The following is an 18334-nucleotide window of genomic DNA, read 5'->3' as shown; positions in this document are numbered from 1 at the left end:
AATTTTTGCAAGATCGTTTCTCAGCGGGTCTCTCCCCTTCCACGCTTAAAGTGTACGTGGCTGCTATTGCGGCTTTCCACACACCATTAAGTGATGGGCCTCTGGGGAGGCACCAGTTGGTCATACGTTTTCTCCGTGGTACTTGGAGGATGAGACCGACGACCAGGTCCAGGGTTCCCGCCTGGGACCTGGCGGTGGTTCTCGAAGGGTTATCCCTGGCCCCCTTCGAACCCCTTCAGTCGGCTTCGCCTAGGGATCTTACAATGAAATTGGCATTTCTCTTAGCTATTACCTCTCTTAAGAGGGTGGGAGATCTCCAAGCCCTGGCAGTGGTTCCAGCTTGCTTGGAGTTTGCCCCTGGCAGAGTTAAGGCCTTTCTGCACCCGAGTCCGGGCTACATACCTAAGGTTTCTACGAGTACGGCTCAGTCCACGGTCCTTCAGGCATTCCATCCTCCACCTCATGTGTCGGCAGAAGAAGAGAAGCTTCATTTGCTCTGCCCCGCCAGAGCTTTGAGCGTGTACCTCGAGAGCTCCTCTTCTTGGAGGAGGTCGGACCAATTATTGGTGTGTTTTGGGTCACCTAAGAAGGGTCTCCCGGCATCCAAGCAAACCATTAGTAATTGGATTGTTTTAGGCTATTACCTCGGCTTACAAGGTGCGCGACTTGCCTTCACCTTTAGCCGTTAGGGCTCATTCGACTAGAGGCATGGCCTCCTCTAGGGCCCTCGTTTCGGGAGTGCCCCTCCAGGAGATCTGTGAGGCAGCCGGCTGGGCTACCCCGCACACCTTTATTAGGTTTTACAGTTTACACCTCCCTAGTACACCTGGCGCACACGTGCTCTCATCCTAGTTGAGTGCCTAAATCAGTTTCACTCCGGGACAGGCCTTTTTTCGGTGCGTGGCCTAGTGGGCATTCGTTCCCCAAGTGTCGAGTTCTCGACGCAGTGTTGAGTTCCCTCGAAAGGGAACGTCTCGGGTTATGACTATAACCCTTGTTCCCTGAGAAGGGAACGAGACACTGCGTCGCTCTGCCACGCCCCTCGAGGCCTTAGAGCATCTTGCTTCATCGCGAGGCTGGTGTGTGTGTGTTTCAGCGTCACCTTTATACTTCCGGTTATGCCGTCACATGTTACATCAGGACGCAACACCAATCAGGATTGGAATAGTTTCATTCTTACTTCAGAGGCGCACGCTAAGGGAGCGTCCCCAAGTGTCGACTTCTCGACGCAGTGTCTTGTTCCCTTCTCAGGGAACAAGGGTTATAGTCATAACCCAAGACGTTTTAAGCTATAGTTATATTTAAGATTGACATAAGTTAACATGGTTTTAATGTATTTTTTAATCTTTAATTTGTAATTTTGTACATATTTTTTTAACTTATTAATAATTGTATTTTATTTTATTTTATTCTTCTTTTAAAGCCCCAACCCCCTGTCCCACCCTTGCCTCATTTAGCATAAATTCATATTCTATGAATATGCAAATTAGTTTGCCGGCGCCCCCACTCACTCACATCAGCTCAGAGATCCACTCGTTGACGTGATTGGTTACAAGGTAGTTTTTTGAGACTGCCTTTGGTTCACTGCAGTTTTAAGGAGAAAATACTCAGCAATGGTGTTGACTTATGAATTATGAAGCCATATAAACAGACATATAAACAACATTAAAAGCTAGATTTTCACCACCGAGGGATTTAAAATAGTGTTGTTGTTTTGAGGCAAATAGATCCCATAACACATTTAGGTGTTTCCAATACCTTTTTGTTGTACTGTATACGTGTATGTTTTTACATGATGTTTGTTCTTAGTTTTTTTTTTTTTTTACATAAATAATTTATTTGTGAAACCAAATTTTCAGTTATGGCTCTGCAAATCATCTAGCTGGCTATTTCTTGAATGTGATTTGGATTAATCATTGATTTGTTTTTCTTTTTTTACTGAATCAGCACATTTTAATTTGATTTGTTGTCTTATATGTTTAATTAATAGCCTACAACCCCACAGATTTTGCAGTTCATGAATTCGTTGATGAATCCACCTTGTTTATCATGCAGTATATGTTCATTTCCAGTGCTCATTGTTACTGCCTTTGTCTTCGTGTTCTTTTGTGTTGTTCCTAATTGTGTATTTTCCCCCTGTTGTCTCTGTCCCTCTGTTTGTGTGTCTGCATCCATCAATCTGTCTGTTGTCATCTTTGAAGTCGGAGAGTACCAGCCTTCCCCACCAGATCCAACAGAGACCCGCTCACTGAGCATTAACACTGGCGATCAGCAGACACGATAACCACTGACCCCTCTGCCACTATACACATGCTTGCTCACACACACACACACACACACTGAATGACACAAGCACACACCATCAACACAAGCCTAGTTCACATACATATCACGTTTACTTGAAGTATTTTCTCTTCCACAAATATAATGCCAGAAAAGAATGTCAGTAATATTCTAAACTTATCTAATAATTGTACCAAGCACATATGTGGTGCCACTCTATTCCGTTACCAGCATATATCCTGTATTTAGGAAAGAAGAACACTAGTTATTATAAAATGCACATGGACTGTCAATTTAAACCAGACTATTACACAGTTTGCTTTAACATTTATGCACATGAATGCTAGGTGACACTGACATGTTTTTGCCTTTATTAGCAACAAATAATCCATAACCAACATCTGACAGCTTTTAAACTCCTCAAAAAGAGAGAAATGCATGTTTTTCTTAAAACCACATTACTTGTCATACTGCTTCATTGATTCTTTCATAAAATTCTATGCCACCATATTTTCTTTTTTAACAATGAACAAGTCTTATCTTAGTAGTCCCCCTGGAGTTTTAAATGGCCTTATAAAAGTGTCCCCTTTTAAACCGGTTGCTTTTAGTGAATCAGACATACACAGCATGGTAAGAGCTTGTAAGAGCTAAATCAGTGTAGTTTCTGTCTGGCTGTTCATATGACAGTGTAAAGTTTAAGTTTGTTTTTGTTTTTTAATAAATTAATTTATTAAATGTTTTGAATTAAACCATTTTTGGTAATTTTTGTTTTTTATTTTAATTTTCATTTGGCAGTTGAATTAGATTTCTTGTCACCTAATTATTAGCATAGCTGTTCATGCATGTAAAAGAATAATAAAAAAAATCTATTTGATAAATGCAATATTTGCGAAATAGCTCATCACTCATTTTACCGCAGGTTGTCTCTTGAGTCGGTTGGGCAACTGATCATGTCGGGGGTGAGAGAGGGCGTGCGCTTTTGGCACGAGGAGTGATGTTTGAATTTTATGTTTACAAGCAGTAACTGAAAATCCTGCATAGTGCACCTTTAAAGGGACTATGTGTAGTTTTTTAGGTTTTTTTATTATCTAAAATCAATATTTTTATTCATAAATATGTCCTCAATGGTGTACAAATACCTCTGCCAATTATCTGACTTATCCTCGTAAACAAAGAATTTATTATCTTTATACACATGTGACGGGTAGGTCCACAGAGGCTTCCATGTCGTTCCGCCATCTTGAAAAACTATAATAGCAGAGAGGGTCAAAAAGTACTAGGCAAACGCGTTTCTACAAAGCGTTTTCGTTCAGAGCCAGCGTCATGTGACTGAAAGCAGCAGAAACGGAGGAGCAGAGCATTGAGAGGCTCTTCACTGCCCCGGCAAGTTTAAAAGGCTGAACTGCACTGTTATTATTCACACTGTAACATTCGTTTGTTCGTTGTGTCAAGTTGCAGTTTGTTTGAAATAACAAACCTGTTCACCCGAAGGAAAACTCGACAAAGTGCAATTATCCTGTCATAGCTTTTTGGTACATTACAGCTACCGTAGATGCAACACGCATTTGAAAAAGCGAGGCGCTGGAGAGCACAATTCGTTTGAATGCAAAATACAATTTCCCCGCTAGATGGGAGAAATTCCTACACAATGTCCCTTTAAGGAAGAATCATTAAGAGGAATTCCAACTGCAGCCATAAAATATCCATATTTGTAAAACATCAGAAAAGAGGAAAGATAAATATGTCTTCACATCAGTCAAAGCCACCAAAATCACAATAAGTGCCAATATTACTGAAAATTAACAAAACTAAGCCATCATACCATATACTTGACATTGACAGCCATGTTTTCCCTATTTTGTTTTATTTGCTGTTCTTTTTTTCTTTTTCTTTTTTGAATTTTAGCCGTCCAAGCAAAGGAAGCCCTTCTCACAACGAGAGTCCAAATCCTTCGTTTGACTCTTAGAGCCAAATATCCTTCCTCCACATCCTCCTCCTCTTTCTGTTCACTGCCTCTCATTCTCTGTGCTTTTCTTCTGACCAAGTGCATCCTGGGATTGCTGCATGGCTAGCATTACAGCAAGAACAGATGGAATTGCTGAAAGGAAAGGCAGAATGATAAATGAAGAATGCAGGAGAGCTGTGGGGTTAGTCACTCCTTCTGTCTGTACTATATACACTAATCACATTGTAGTGGGCCTCTGAATAATACACCCAGTATGGACTTGTGTCAACATTTGAAGTCACTGCAATGTTAAATATACTGAAAATGCTGTGTGGTGTTTGTGTTTACACACTAGACAACGTCGACTTATTATAGAAGTGTCACACGAGCTAAACGTGTATCTGCCATAATCATCCAGAATATTTGTTTGCACGCCAGTATACAGGATAGATACACAAAGTAAACATCATGATTTTTGCACTGTTTATGTACTTTTGTGTGTGAATGTATTCTCCCTGAAAGTTTGAACATTTAATCCTAGTGTTTGTTTCGACCATATTTTCTCTTTGTATTTCCCCTAGCAAACAAATAAGACTGGTCTGACTGAAATGTTTATACATTAGGATATATATTATGAAGTGTCTGGTGTGGAGAAAAAATCCTTAGAATTATGTTTATGTGATTATTTAAAGTTGGTGCAATTCATTTATTTGTTGATGCAGCAGTGGGGAATGTCTGATCAAAGGGAAGGGTTGGTGAATCAATCTGTCCGTATTTAAAATGTTACTGATAAATAAAATGAAGCATTCTTAAAACCCCAACATGAGTTTAAATGAATATAGCAGCTGTTCTGGCTGATTAAATGGTGAACAGAATCTATTACCTTGTTAATGTATATTTGTTTTGCATCTCTGGGAGTTGTGATTCTTTTGCCTTGTTGTGTCGACATGTACATTTAAGTATTGACAATGAAGTTATTGTTATTGAAAATGAACTGATTGTAAAAATATAAGTTTATGGTTTGTACGTGTGTGTATTTACAGTATATTTACATGTATGGTGTATATACAAAATCTTCTTTCTAAATAGAATGTGTGTGTGTGTGTGTGTGTGTGTGTGTGTGTGTGTGTGTGTGTGTGTGTGTGTGTGTGTGCGTGCGTGCGTGCGTGCGTGCGTGCGTGCGTGCGTGCGTGCGTGCGTGCGTGCGTGCGTGCGTGCGTGTGTGTGTGTGTGTGTGTGTGTGTTTGAATCGTACTGCCGCCATGTGTATCTTATTGTGGTCTGGTGTCATAGACTGGCCAACGCTTTGTGATGAAATTAAAGTGTCTTTGTGTGGAAGATAACTGAGTTCATGCATGTATTATATTTGTTATCTCTCTCACCCATAAAATGTAATTGCAAAATATTAAAAATGAAATATTCATGAAAATGCTTCAACTTATGCTTTCATAATAAATTCTGAAATATAAATAACGTAAAAAAATATTGTATCAGTCTGCATTCATTTGATCAAACATACAGTAAAACAGTATTGTATATAGTATAAAACAGAAATATATAAATAACTTCTATTTTAATAGATTTTGGAAAGTGAATTTATTCATGTGATGGCAAAACTGAATTTACAGCATTATACTCCAGTCATCAGTGCTAAATGATCCTTCAAAAATCATTCTAAAATGCTGATTTGATGGTCATGAAAAAATTCTTATAATTATCAATGTTAAAAACAGTTGAAAACTGTTTCATATTTTTGTGAAAAACGGATGCATTTGTTCAGGATTCTTTGATAAATACAATTTAATGCATCCTTGCTCAATAAAAATGTTTATTTCTTCTTCTTCAAAAAAAAAAATCATATTCATCAGTCTCGCCCCAAAATTTTAAATGGTAGTCTATTTTTCTTTTTGTAAAACAATGCAAATATGAATGTTGAATGTCTGCTGAGGCTTTGGCTGAGGGAATTAGAGGAATTCTCTAATTACCAATGGATACTCTGTAGTTGATGTAGACTGCAGATACCCTTGTAAATCACAGACCTCCTGCTTTTTTTCCTCAAAAAGGCCTGAGGTCTTTTGAAAACACCTCACATAGTGGGAAAATGTGCCAGACAAGACCAAAATCTTTTCTCCCCTTTTTAGCTGTTTCACAATATTCTTTACAGCACTCAATTTTGATCTGCATTTAGCTGCACTGATATGAATTGCTAATCTGAGAGTTTTGAAGCTGATGCCACATTGGCCATCTATAACACAGTTCTCATTCACCTCCAGTCTCCACGGGAGTCAGATGTTTGGGTCACAGTCTATAGTGCTGTATGTGGTGTTGTGCTTGACTCACAGTATGTGGCTTTGTTTATGTTAAATGTTTTAACACTACATAATGTAGTTTCATCAACAGAAGTACATCAAGGATGCTTTGGAGTGGGGGAGGTGTGCAGTAGTATGACACAGTAAAAGCTTGACCTTTCCTATAAGTTTAAATAACTTGTTCTCTAATTTTGCTTCTTGATATGGATTAGCATTGCTTTGTAATAATATAACTTGCCAATTAAAATTTAAAATGCTATAATATTTCCAAATCTGTAAAGAAGTTAGGTGACTTTTTTCACCAAAACATTTTTAAGAGGTTTATTCTTTTAAAGGAATTTTCCCCAATTGAAGATAGGTCACTGTTGTGCTGATGGTTTAATGGGGCACATCCCATGTCAGAATCAGAAAGAGCTTTTATTGCCAATTGTGCCTGCACACACAAGGAATTTTCCTTGGTACTGAGGCTTCCAGTGCACATATACAAATACAGATACAACAAGTAATAGTAATACAAATAGTAATACAAATTCTACAAATAAAATTATAAAAAATATGAAAATACTATAGAAAATATATGGACACAGTTGGGTTTTGTCAGAATAAACATTTACAGATAATGAACATATTTACTGTATTTTGTATAGTATGAATAAATATAAATATAAATATCACCTGAATTTTTAAGATATTGCACTAAACAGTGGGATTATTGCACTTACAGGCATATGCCTTGGGAGATATGTTAACTGTTCAGAAGGGAGATGGCCTGTGGGAAGAAACTGTTCCTGTGCCGAGATGTTCTAGTGGCCAGTGATCTGAGCCGTGTCTTGACGGTAACAGTTCTAACCGGTGGTGTCCAGGGTGAGTGGAGTCTGTGATGATTTTACCTGCTCTCTTCCTCACTCTGGAAGAGTACAGGTCCTGGAGGGATGGCAGGGGGGCACCAATAATCCTCTCCGCAGTCCGGACTGTCCGTTGTAGTCTCCTGATGTCTGATTTGGTAGCTGAACCAAACCAGACAGTGATGGAACTGCATAAAACAGACTCAATAACGGCTGAGTAGAACTGAATCAGCAGCTCCTGTGGCAGGTTGAACTTCCTCAGCTGGCGAAGGAAGTACAGTCTCTGCTGGGCCTTTTTCACAGTGGAGTCAATGTGATTGTCCCACTTCAGGTCATGAGAGATGATAGTACCCAGGGACCTGAATGACTCCACTGCTTCCACAGTGCTGTTCATGATGGTGAGGGGGGTGAGTGCTGGGCTGTTCCTCCTGAAGTCCACGATCATCTCCACTGTTTTGAGCGTGTTCAGCTCAAGGTTGTTATAACTGCACCAGACAGCCAGCTGTTCAACCTCCAGTCTGTAAGCAGACTCGTCACCGTTTTGGATGAGACCGATGACAGTGGTGTCGTCTGCAAATTTCAGGAGCTTAACAGTGGGGTCTTTAGAAGTACAGTCATTAGTGTACAGGGAGAAGAGCAGTGGGGAGAGAACGCACCCTTGGGGAGCGCCAGTGATGATTGTGACTGTCTTGGAATAGTGTTTTCCCAGTCTCACTCGCTGCTGCCGGTCCGTCAGGAAGCTGGTGATCCACTGACAGATCGAGGATGGTATGGAGAGCTGGGTCAGTTTGGCTGTGAGAAGATCAGGCATGATGGTATTGAAGGCCGAACTGAAGTCCACAAAGAGGATCCTTGCATAAGTCCCTGGTCTGTCGAGATGTTGCAGGATATAATGCAGTCCCATGTTGACTGCATCATCCACAGACCTGTTTGCTCTGTAAGCAAACTGAAAGGGATCCAGCAGGGGTCCGGTGATGTCCTTCAGGTGGGCCAGCACCAGTCTTTCAAACGACTTCATGACCACAGACGTGAGAGCGACAGGTCTGTAGTCATTAAGTCCAGTGATTTTGGGTTTTTTGGGGACAGGAATGATAGTGGAGCGTTTGAAGCAGCAGGGAACTTCACACTGCTCCAATGATCTATTGAAGATCTGCGTGAAGACCGGGGCCAGTTGGTCAGCACAGGCTTTTAAACAAGCAGATGAGATGCCGTCTGGGCCTGAGGCTTTCCTAGTCTTTCTGTTTTTGAAGACTCTGCTCACGTCCTCCACACAGACCTTAAGCTCAGGTTGGATGGCAGGAGGGGGGAGTAATGGGAGAGCAGGAGGTGATGGTGAATGTGTGAAGTGCAGATCAGACCAGGTGTGTGGTGTGAATGAGGGCTTTTCAAACCGGCAGTAAAATGAATTTAAATCGTCAGCCAGGTGTTGATTGTCCACAGATCGGGGGGATGGTGACTTGTAGTTGGTGATGTTCCTCAGGTCATTCCAGACTGATGATGGGTCGTTCACATGTCACTTCATTTTTGTAGGACTGTTAATTGCTGAACAAGAACTATTCCAGTAAAAAGTGGTTACATGATGACTTTGTGTTGGTGTAACCAAAGTTACTGTCTCTGGTGTAACCTAAATGAACTCAGGCCAAGACCATTTAGTTAACTAAAAACATTTTAGTGTTATTGGCTCAGTTTCTGCCTTGACATGAAGTCAAATGTGACATATAAAGACATACTGTGAGATTAAAAGTCAAATTTGAGTTTCAATAAACTCACTTTTAGTAGTAACTAACATGCATGCAGGAGAAACTGACTGTTAGTCACTAAAGAAAAAGGTCACTGAAAATTGCCAGACAAGGGATGGAAACAGTTATGCTGAAAGAAAAAAGGGGGAATAATGTACAGATTGATACTGATAAACACTGCATACTTGGCTAACAATCCAGAGGGAGGGTGAACAAAACTTAAATTCTTTCCGGACACCTGGCAACTATAATGTATTCAGTGGTAGGCTATGACACTACTGCCCCTCACTTGAAAAATACAACCCTGTCTGTTAGTAAAGGAAGTCAAGAAACAGTTATCCTGTGATTCTTAACTGATGTTATAGCTACTGTAAACATGGAGCTAAAAAAAGAAAAGAAAAAAAAAGGTTTTTAAAAGTGTTTACATACACTAGGAGACACATTTAAAATGATTATGGGAAATATATTCTGTAAGTAAAAAACAATATACCCAGTGTTCTCATGATCTTAGCAGTTACAAACAAACGTCCCTCATTAACGTCAATAAAATATTTGTACGAACTTATCTGCTCTTTAAGAATTTCTTAAAACATTAGCACAAAATAATCATTTATAAACGTTCAAAGGACATTCAGGAGAAAAAAAAACGTTGTCATAACTTAACGTTAGCAAAACGTTCTTAGAACATTTATTTATTTATTTAGACTGGGAAGGTTGGATAACAGGAAACAACAATAAAAAAGAATATAAAGAATACATAAAACGCGGGTAAACAGAACAGTTACTTCCTCAGGGCAAATACTTTTGCAGTCCTCCAAGTGATATTTCTGAAAATTTGGTCAAACTCCGTGCGTTTCAAATGCAGCTCTCGGATTGGTGGAGACATCCATGATACAGCGCGTGTGTAAGGCAACAAACACACTTCCTCTTCAGAGCGGGATGGGGGGAGTTTCTGCAGTTTGAATGCCCCACTCCGAGCTGCTTAAAATAAACACAATAGCTGAAAATTTGTGGTTACAATTTGTGTTTATTGAGTTTATAGAGAAGATGGATTATAGCAGACATCACTCGCAATATATGGACATCAGAGAAAGGTAAGTGTAATGACATTGGAATATGTTCGGGTCCGTTTGGAAACGCCTACTTTATACCACAAAATATACAATTAACTGAGTTTACATATTCCTATACGTTTGCGATTTAATATAAGTTGGTGGGAGTGTAAATTTGTGCACGTTTAATATTTATTTCTTAGCAATGACCGTACATGGAAGTAGCCGTCATTTTTTCTTCTTAATTTTGTAGCTTGAAATATTTTCAGTTTCCTCAGACTAAGTAAAAAAAGAAGAAGTTAATTTTAATCTCAAGTAATCTCAAGCACCACAATAGTGCTTTTACACTGCACATTGTGAGGAACTGTGGGGGAGTTGATCCACCCGCTCCATGATCACTGAAGCGCTCAAGCTGCAAGTTCATGATTACACACACGATAAAGCTGTGAAGTTTTTTCCTGACTGACTGCTGACAGCTGACTGCTGTTTATTAACAAAATAATATGTAGTGGCATCAAAAAGTAAAATTGTATGAATGTCACTGCTTTAGGCAATACTGTATGGTCCATGTTTACATACAAGTTATCATCATTCATAGTCTGTTGCTGAATTCGCATATTAGGATAGCCCACTACTCGTACTACTTTTACCACATCTTTCTCTGACAGAAATAATAAGAGCAGTATTATCTATCTATCTATCTATCTATCTATCTATCTATCTATCTATCTATCTATCTATCTATCTATCTATCTATCTATCTATCTATCTATCCAAGTTGTATCATGCATATTTATGTTGTTAATGTATAATGGATTGTATTGTACTTTTGGATGCATTAATGCATACTTAAGCAGCAAAGCTAATGCATATTCACATACTGTCTTGTGCATGTCTTTCCACCATTTCAGTTCAGTCTATTCTAGTCGAGATATCAACCAAGTGGAATCTGTACGATACTAGAACCTTTTTGAACCGTTTTTCCAGTTACTATATAATAAATAATCTCACTTCATCAACTCGCATGCAGTGGTTTTTAGTGGATGTATACAGTTCACACAGGTGGGCTAGCAGAGTAACCACAGGTCTAGTTCATAATGAACATGATCCTTAATCATTTATTTATATCAGTGTATATAACCCTATACTGATACACTATACACAAATTCTTTTTGTGAAATGTTTTGCTTTAAAAGTGAATGTGTGCAAACTTTTTCTCAAAAAAATGCCAGTTGCTTCGATATTTTATCTAATGCAATGACAATTCATAGATTTGTTAGTGTGGCCTAAATATATTTTTGGGTGCCACTGGTTAAGAAATATATCCAATTTGATATTTACTGTATACACAATTTGTATTTCCAGTTATAAAACGTATTAGAATATATAGATGTATAAAATGTATTAGTAGTAAAATTTCTTTAAATAATAAAAAGAAACTTCAATTTAATCTAAATTGAGTTCAACTCAGTTTTGGGTGGTGAACCGTGACCTCTGACCTCCCACTGCTGCAAGCCCCTGATATCCTGCTGGGCTTTCAGAAGTCATTCCCTTCGGCATGTCTAGAAAACCATAATTAAACTTAATCATTCACACTCTTTGTATACATTTCTAAAATGTTATAAAATCATTAACAAAATAACATCAAGCATAAGACCAGTCAAATAACTACACCAGCTTTATACATCAAATTAATGTTAAAATATTGTGGCATTTATGTCAGTTTAGCTCTGGCAGCTCTTGTATGATTGTTGGGATTTCTTCATTATTGGAGTTAATCAGCTTTTTTGAGTGGATTAAGATCATTTGAGAGCCTCCTGTCGGGTTCGCTTGTCTATCACTCTGTCATTAGAATTCATGTCAAAAGTGAATGCGCTAAACATATAACTCCTCTGGCTGTGCCTATAGGAAGAGACTTCACAGGGAATCCATCGGGCTACTGGATCCATTGCTTCCCAAAGGACCGTCAACAAAGAAGCCGTGTAGAGAAGGAACCAGGCACACAAACAGCAGAGAGAGGAGATCTTCAGTGCGACACATCAAATCTGTCAGGGACAAAAGGCCATTGGCTGCAAGCCAGCATGAAAAGTAAAGAACCTCTGTGTCTTGTGACATAAACACAAAAAATGCACATGGATGGAAAGTTTTTGTTTAATGCAGCGTGACCATATAAGAACAACCCCACCGTCTACTGATTAGCTCTGTTACATCAACCCAGTGGAATAATGCATGACGCATGCGTTATTATTCATGTTAGCAATTATTAATAATTTAACTATATTAACAGTCAAAAAGTAATATATATATATATATATATATATATATATATATAAAGCAAATAGCATGAAGATTGCAGACGACAGTTGAGCTCATACACCTATTCATGTAAAATGTGTCACATTGATATATGCTGATGGAGTTTTTCTCAGTTTCTTCAAATTGTTGTTTCATCCTGCAATTCCTGCAGTCTCAATGCTGGAAGGCCTGCTGAGAGGAACTGGGGGAAAGCTGTTAGCCAAAGTTCATCGGCTCAAGTTAAAGTGGCTTCAGTGGTCAAAACTGCTGTAAAGAACAATACAGAACCTGCTCGCAAAAAGAGAAGGAAAATTCACCCGTCTGGTTTTGAAGGAAAAGGTAAGTGATTGTTTAACTCATTACATGTTAACTGACTCATCCAGAATTTAGCTTAGTTGTTTCCAGACCATTCTGATGGAGATGCAAGGACCATTAAACATTCACTGACATTGTGCACCGTGTGCCACTAGATGGCAGTATTGAAATGCTAAGACCAAGCCAATCTTTCTTTAAAGTAACAGTTTCCTTCTGCACAAAGAAATAATTCATGGTGTATTCAATCTTTACAAGACTCAGGGACCGACATCCAGACTGTAAAATTGTATAATATCTTTAATTAATGGCTTCAATAAACATTATTTGCTTTTACAAAAACAGATTATTAATATACTACGAAATGTTTTTAAAAAATATAAAATATTTTTGAATCAAATCCTATATGTTGTATATCTGTCAACAGACCTTTACTGTGGTAAAAAATAAAATAAATAAATAAATGTAATCTACCTTTCAAAATTTGCATTCAGTAAGATTTTATAATAAATAAATACATGTATCAGCAAGGATGCATTAAATTGATTAAAAGTAACAGTAAAGATTTTAATAATGTTACAAAAAATTTCTATTTCAAATAAATGCTGTTCTTTTGAACTTTTTTTATTTATAAAAGAATCCTGAAATATAAATGTATCACATTTTCCACAAAAATATTAAGCAGCACAACTGTTTTCAACATTAAAAATAGTAAGAAATATTTCTTGAGCACCAAAAAAGCATATTAGAATCATTTATTGAAGGATCATGTGACACTGAAGACTGGACTATTGATGCTGAAAAACAATCATCTTTGCCATCACAAGAATAAATTATTTACAATATATTAAAGAAACCAGCTACTTTAAATTGTAATTATATCTCACATTATCACTGTTTTTACTGTAGTTTTGATTAAATAAATAAATACAATAGTTCATTCAGGTTGTCGAATCTGATTGGCTGAGAGCCTTTTCCAGCCAAGCGATATTCTACCAGTATTACCACTGGAACCGTTTCACCGTTTGTATCAACGGATACAAACCCCCATTATTTTACAAATTCTAGTGTTATTGCATCAAGGAATGTTGTTTTAAGAGTTTTTCTATTGTGAAAATGTAGATTTTTAGAACTCAAATATGTGACTTATTTATAAATATAGAGCCTATTTGACAATTTGTTAAATGTGAGCCCTTACGAAAAATACGTTTATTCAAGTGTGCTATTAGCAAACTTCTTTCAAACTAAAAATAAGTATATTTTGAGTCTACTTTTTATGTACTTCTCAGAAATATACTTAAAATTGCACTTAATTATACTTGACTTATACTGACAGAAAAGTCTTAGTATATTTGGATGTATACTACTTGTACTCAATCGAGATAATACTGTAAGTACACTTGGTTTGTAGCTGTGTTTACACTTTTTTCACAGTTTTACGTACTGTCTTAAAAACGTCTCAGGTTACGACTGTAACCTATGTTCCCTGAGAACAGGGAACGAGACAATACGTCAACGACGCTATGGGGAACGCCTCAGGCGTGACAGGTGTCTGAAATCACTATCAAATCACGTCAATCATATTGACCGGCGACAGCCCGTGAATCATTAGCGTGAATGATTAACGTGCGACCTGGAAGTATAAAGGGGCGCCTTGCAAACATGACAAATCACCTTATCGTCTGAAGGGACTGTACGGTAGGCAAGCCCCGTGGCATGGCAGGGAGACGTATTGTCTCGTTCCCTGTTCTCAGGGAACATAGGTTACAGTCGTAACCTGAGAGGTTCCCTTTCGAAGGGAACTCAACAATACGTCAACGACGCTATGGGGAACGATATACCAACGCCGCCATGCTAAGGGGAGTGCATGCCAAGTGGCAGTGACAACTGTCAGAACCAGCAACTTCAAATGAAACGCTAGAACCACTCACCCTCAGGTCACACTGGGCTGTCAGTGACAGCATTCCCTACGGTCATAGCCCAAGCTACAGCCTCACAGCAAAACCTTCATAAACATGGTTAAATGAAAGGTCTACCTGGGCCGGCTCCGGGCCTGGAACCTCAGCTTCCAATTAGAAGGGGTCCCTTCTAGGGAATGTGGCTAGGGAACCCAAGGGAACCCCAGCCAGTCACTATTCAGGGGAACGTACTCACCCCGAAATGCCACCAGGACGGCCTGACCTGGCGCCAGTACATAGACACTTAGTCTGGCCAAATCCTGTCTGTCTGAAGACAGAGCCTCTGGACAAATGCCTTAAGTAAGGCATCCAACCCGAGGGACTGCGAAGCTGGCAGTGAACCACTCGGCCCGGATCTCAGAGACGGGATATCCCGGAGAGTATGACTCAGCATAGTGCTTTCCGACCCTTGCTAGCGAGGGGAGTTTCTCTACTCGATCCACGGATCAACCCAGTGTCTGTGTTTCAAAACACTGAGGAGGCCTGTGAAGGCCTAAGGGCTGATCTAACTGGGAGGCCTCACGAGAGGCCTACGACCGTCTGACCAGACTCAGGAAGCCGCATGCTCAAAGAGACCCTCGTGAGGGGAGCACAAGGTCTGCCTGGTAGGCAAACCAGGCTGTAGGCAGAAAAGGTTCCGGGAGGGAACCTTTAGCAGAGAATGAACACTTTAGCGAGCCAGGGCGCAAGCTCGCCTTCAGCAGCTGCCTATTAAGGCTAGCTGAAACTGATAGCAAGAGACCACTAGCTTCATAAACCCAGCACCACTAGGGAGTAGTGTTGTCAAAAATATCGATATTTCGATAAATATCGATACTGAAATATCGGAACGGTACCAATACTAATTTCCCGAAGTATCGATACACCGATACTAGCCGAGGGGTCACTTTCACTTCTCGCCAAAGGCGCGTTGACAAACACGACACGTGACGCACTCGTCTCATTCGCTCTGGTTAAATAGCAAAAGTGAATGGGAAGATGGAGAGTGCGGCGCCGCGACCGGCTTTGGTTGATTGATAAAGAACACCGCGAGCGGGCATGCCGGAGAATAGCGCTGACACGTTTAAAAAAACACACCGCGAGCGGGCATGTCGGAGAATAGTGTGGACAGGGCACGCGCTACACACCGCGAGCGGGCATGTCGGAGAATAGCGCGGAGACGCACTTCACACTCCAATTTGATACTGTTAAGTGCTTTGACACAATCTGTATTGTTAAAAGCAATATATAAATAAAGGTGACTTGACTTCATGCCAATCCATTGAGCATTGTTTCCGCGTGTGATGCACGCACGTTTGCATTTAAATCTGTTCATCAAATTACGTTAATGTAGGCTATTAACCAGCATTTATGACCGATGAACAATGCATTTGTTACAGTATAATTTAATCTTTGATTTACGTTAATATATTAACCAGCATTTTTGACCGATGAACAATGCATTTGTTACAGTATATTTTAATCTTTGATTTACGTTAATATATTAACCAGCATTTATGACCGATGAACAATGCATTTGTTACAGTATATTTTAATCTTTGATTTACGTTAATGTATTAACCAGCATTTATGTCCGATGAACAATGCATTTGTAACAGTATATTTTAATCTTTGATAACAGTAGGTAATAAAAAAACAACGGCTGTTAGCTCTTGTCCAATGAAATAATATTAACAGATAGAACTCAGGACATTTTTTTCATGTAAAATATACCTCATTGTCATGTTCTAGACTTGTTATATTTAGCTTTAAATAAAAAAAGACCCCCTTAATATTGTGGCAGTTTTTTTCTCTGTGGTATCGTAAATGGTATCGAATATCGATATTTTTCAAGGTATCGTATCGAAATTAGAAATTCTAGTATCGTGACAACACTACTAGGGAGCGTTACAGGGAGGCCCGGAGAGGCCTACTACCTGATCCTTTAGGGAGGCACGTGAGGCCTACTACCTGATAACCACAGTACGTGGGAACTCACCTTCAGGGAGGCCCGGTGAGGCCTGCTACCCTACGACCACAGTATGTGGGGAGCTAGCCTTCAGGGAGGCCTGGAGAGGCCTACTACCTGGTAACCACAAACTGTGGGAACTCACCTTCAGGGAGGCCTGGTGAGGCCTACTACCTGACCGTTCTCAATCAAGGAGGCCTGGAGGAGCCTACTACCTGATAACCCCAGTATTTGAGATGCTCACCTTCAGAGAGGCCAAGAGAGGCCTACTACCTGATAACCACAGTACGTGGGAACTCCTCCTTCAGGGAGGCCCGGTGAGGCCTGCTACCTTACAACCACAGTATGTGGGGAGCTCACCTTCAGGGAGGCCTGGTGAGGCCTACTACCTGGTCACCACTATCTGTGGGAACTCACCTTCAGGGAGGCCTGGTGAGGCCTACTACCTGACCGTTCTCATTCAAGGAGGCCTGGAGGAGCCTACTACCTGATAATCACAGCATGTGGGAACTCACCTTCAGGGAGGCCTGGTGAGGCCTAGTACCTGACAGCCAAAATATTTGGGAGCCCACATCCAGGGAGGCCCAGAGCGGCCTACTACCTGACAGCCACAATATTTGGGAGCTCACATTCAGGGAGGCCCAGAGAGGCCTACTACCTGATAGCCAATGTAAGTGGGAATTCGCCTTCAGGGCGGCCGGGTGAGGCCTACTACCTGATAACCATCTTAAGTGGGAATTCACCTTCAGGGAGGCCTGAGTGGCCTACTACCTGATAACCACTGGTAGCTTTGAGCCCTGAGTCCGGGTGAAAGTATAAGGTGGCCTGCTAAGGCCAGCCAGCTGGGGACTCGCCTATCAGGGAGGCCTGGTCGGGCCTACTAGCCAATAGCAAGTCATATTCTGCCATAAAGTACACTGTTGGAAACCATACTACACAGCATAACTCACTAATGGGCTTCCAGTAGCGCTATAAGGTATGTCCCACAATGTTGGGACTCACCTCCGAGGAGGCCTGTTTAAGGCCTACTACCCATCAGTGAGTCAACTGCCCAAACCACCAAGGCCAACCACGTAAAGTGAGCTGGCCTACAGTGCCCTCTGGGGGGCTGTCCAATCAAGGAGGCCTGCTGAGGCCTACTACCTAATGGCGCAGCCTTCGTTGGCAGAAAAACTGTTTACACAGCGCCTACAGCATCCTGGTGCCTAATCACATTGCCCATGGCAGTGTACTCCGCAAGAAAGCTAGCACCCTTAAAACAAGGGGAGTACAACATACGCCACTCTGCCTCAACGGAGGCCCCAGTTAGTCAGGGGCCTACCATCTATGCATGGGCGTCAGCTCAGGGCAATGCTCTGGCTTCAGGGGAGCGTACTTCGACCAAAGAAGAAGTGAAGCTTACTTCATACTCGACCCGAGCCATAGTGGTGCGAGGTGGGATAAAACAGAACTGGGAGTGAAGTGCTCAGACCTACCCTGTATCACAGGGGAATACTCACACCTCACCCTGAGGTTACCAGGGTGCGGGCCTGCCAGCGGCTCTAGGGGTGACAGAAATGTATCTGTGCCCAACCTAGGGGAGTGGGGCTTGAATGAAAGCCAACCACCTACAACCTAGCGCTCGAGCAGTAGCTCAGCGAGGTGAGTG

The 18334-nt window shown here is 40.6% G+C and overlaps 2 protein-coding genes and 1 long non-coding RNA gene across 5 annotated transcripts in view; 2 read left to right on the top strand and 1 right to left on the bottom strand.

Moving 5' to 3' along the window:
* Positions 1-5711, top strand: part of dnm1b (dynamin 1b) — a 70694-nt gene extending 64983 nt beyond the window's left edge. For all 3 annotated transcript variants that reach the window (XM_077231871.1, XM_077231870.1, XM_077231872.1), the window contains one exon: positions 4189-5711. In XM_077231871.1, coding sequence (XP_077087986.1) covers positions 4189-4249 — 61 coding nt within the window. In that variant the 3' untranslated portion in view covers positions 4250-5711. The remainder of the gene's footprint in view (positions 1-4188) is intronic.
* LOC143739400 (uncharacterized) overlaps positions 1-13229 on the bottom strand; it is a 119076-nt gene extending 105847 nt beyond the window's left edge. Inside the window, exon 1 of the long non-coding RNA XR_013204180.1 lies at positions 13210-13229. This is a non-coding gene — a long non-coding RNA (uncharacterized LOC143739400). The remainder of the gene's footprint in view (positions 1-13209) is intronic.
* rgs3b (regulator of G protein signaling 3b) overlaps positions 10053-18334 on the top strand; it is a 66973-nt gene continuing 58691 nt past the window's right edge. The window contains exons 1-3 of the mRNA XM_077231890.1: positions 10053-10215; positions 12082-12261; positions 12641-12807. Coding sequence (XP_077088005.1) covers positions 10085-10215; positions 12082-12261; positions 12641-12807 — 478 coding nt within the window. The 5' untranslated portion in view covers positions 10053-10084. The remainder of the gene's footprint in view (positions 10216-12081; positions 12262-12640; positions 12808-18334) is intronic.

Source organism: Siphateles boraxobius, unplaced genomic scaffold (genome assembly GCF_051911475.1).
Source record: "Siphateles boraxobius isolate OS27281-9 unplaced genomic scaffold, OSU_SipBor_1 16, whole genome shotgun sequence".
Classification (NCBI taxonomy): Eukaryota; Metazoa; Chordata; class Actinopteri; order Cypriniformes; family Leuciscidae; genus Siphateles; species Siphateles boraxobius.
This window is presented reverse-complemented; position numbering and strand designations above follow the sequence as displayed.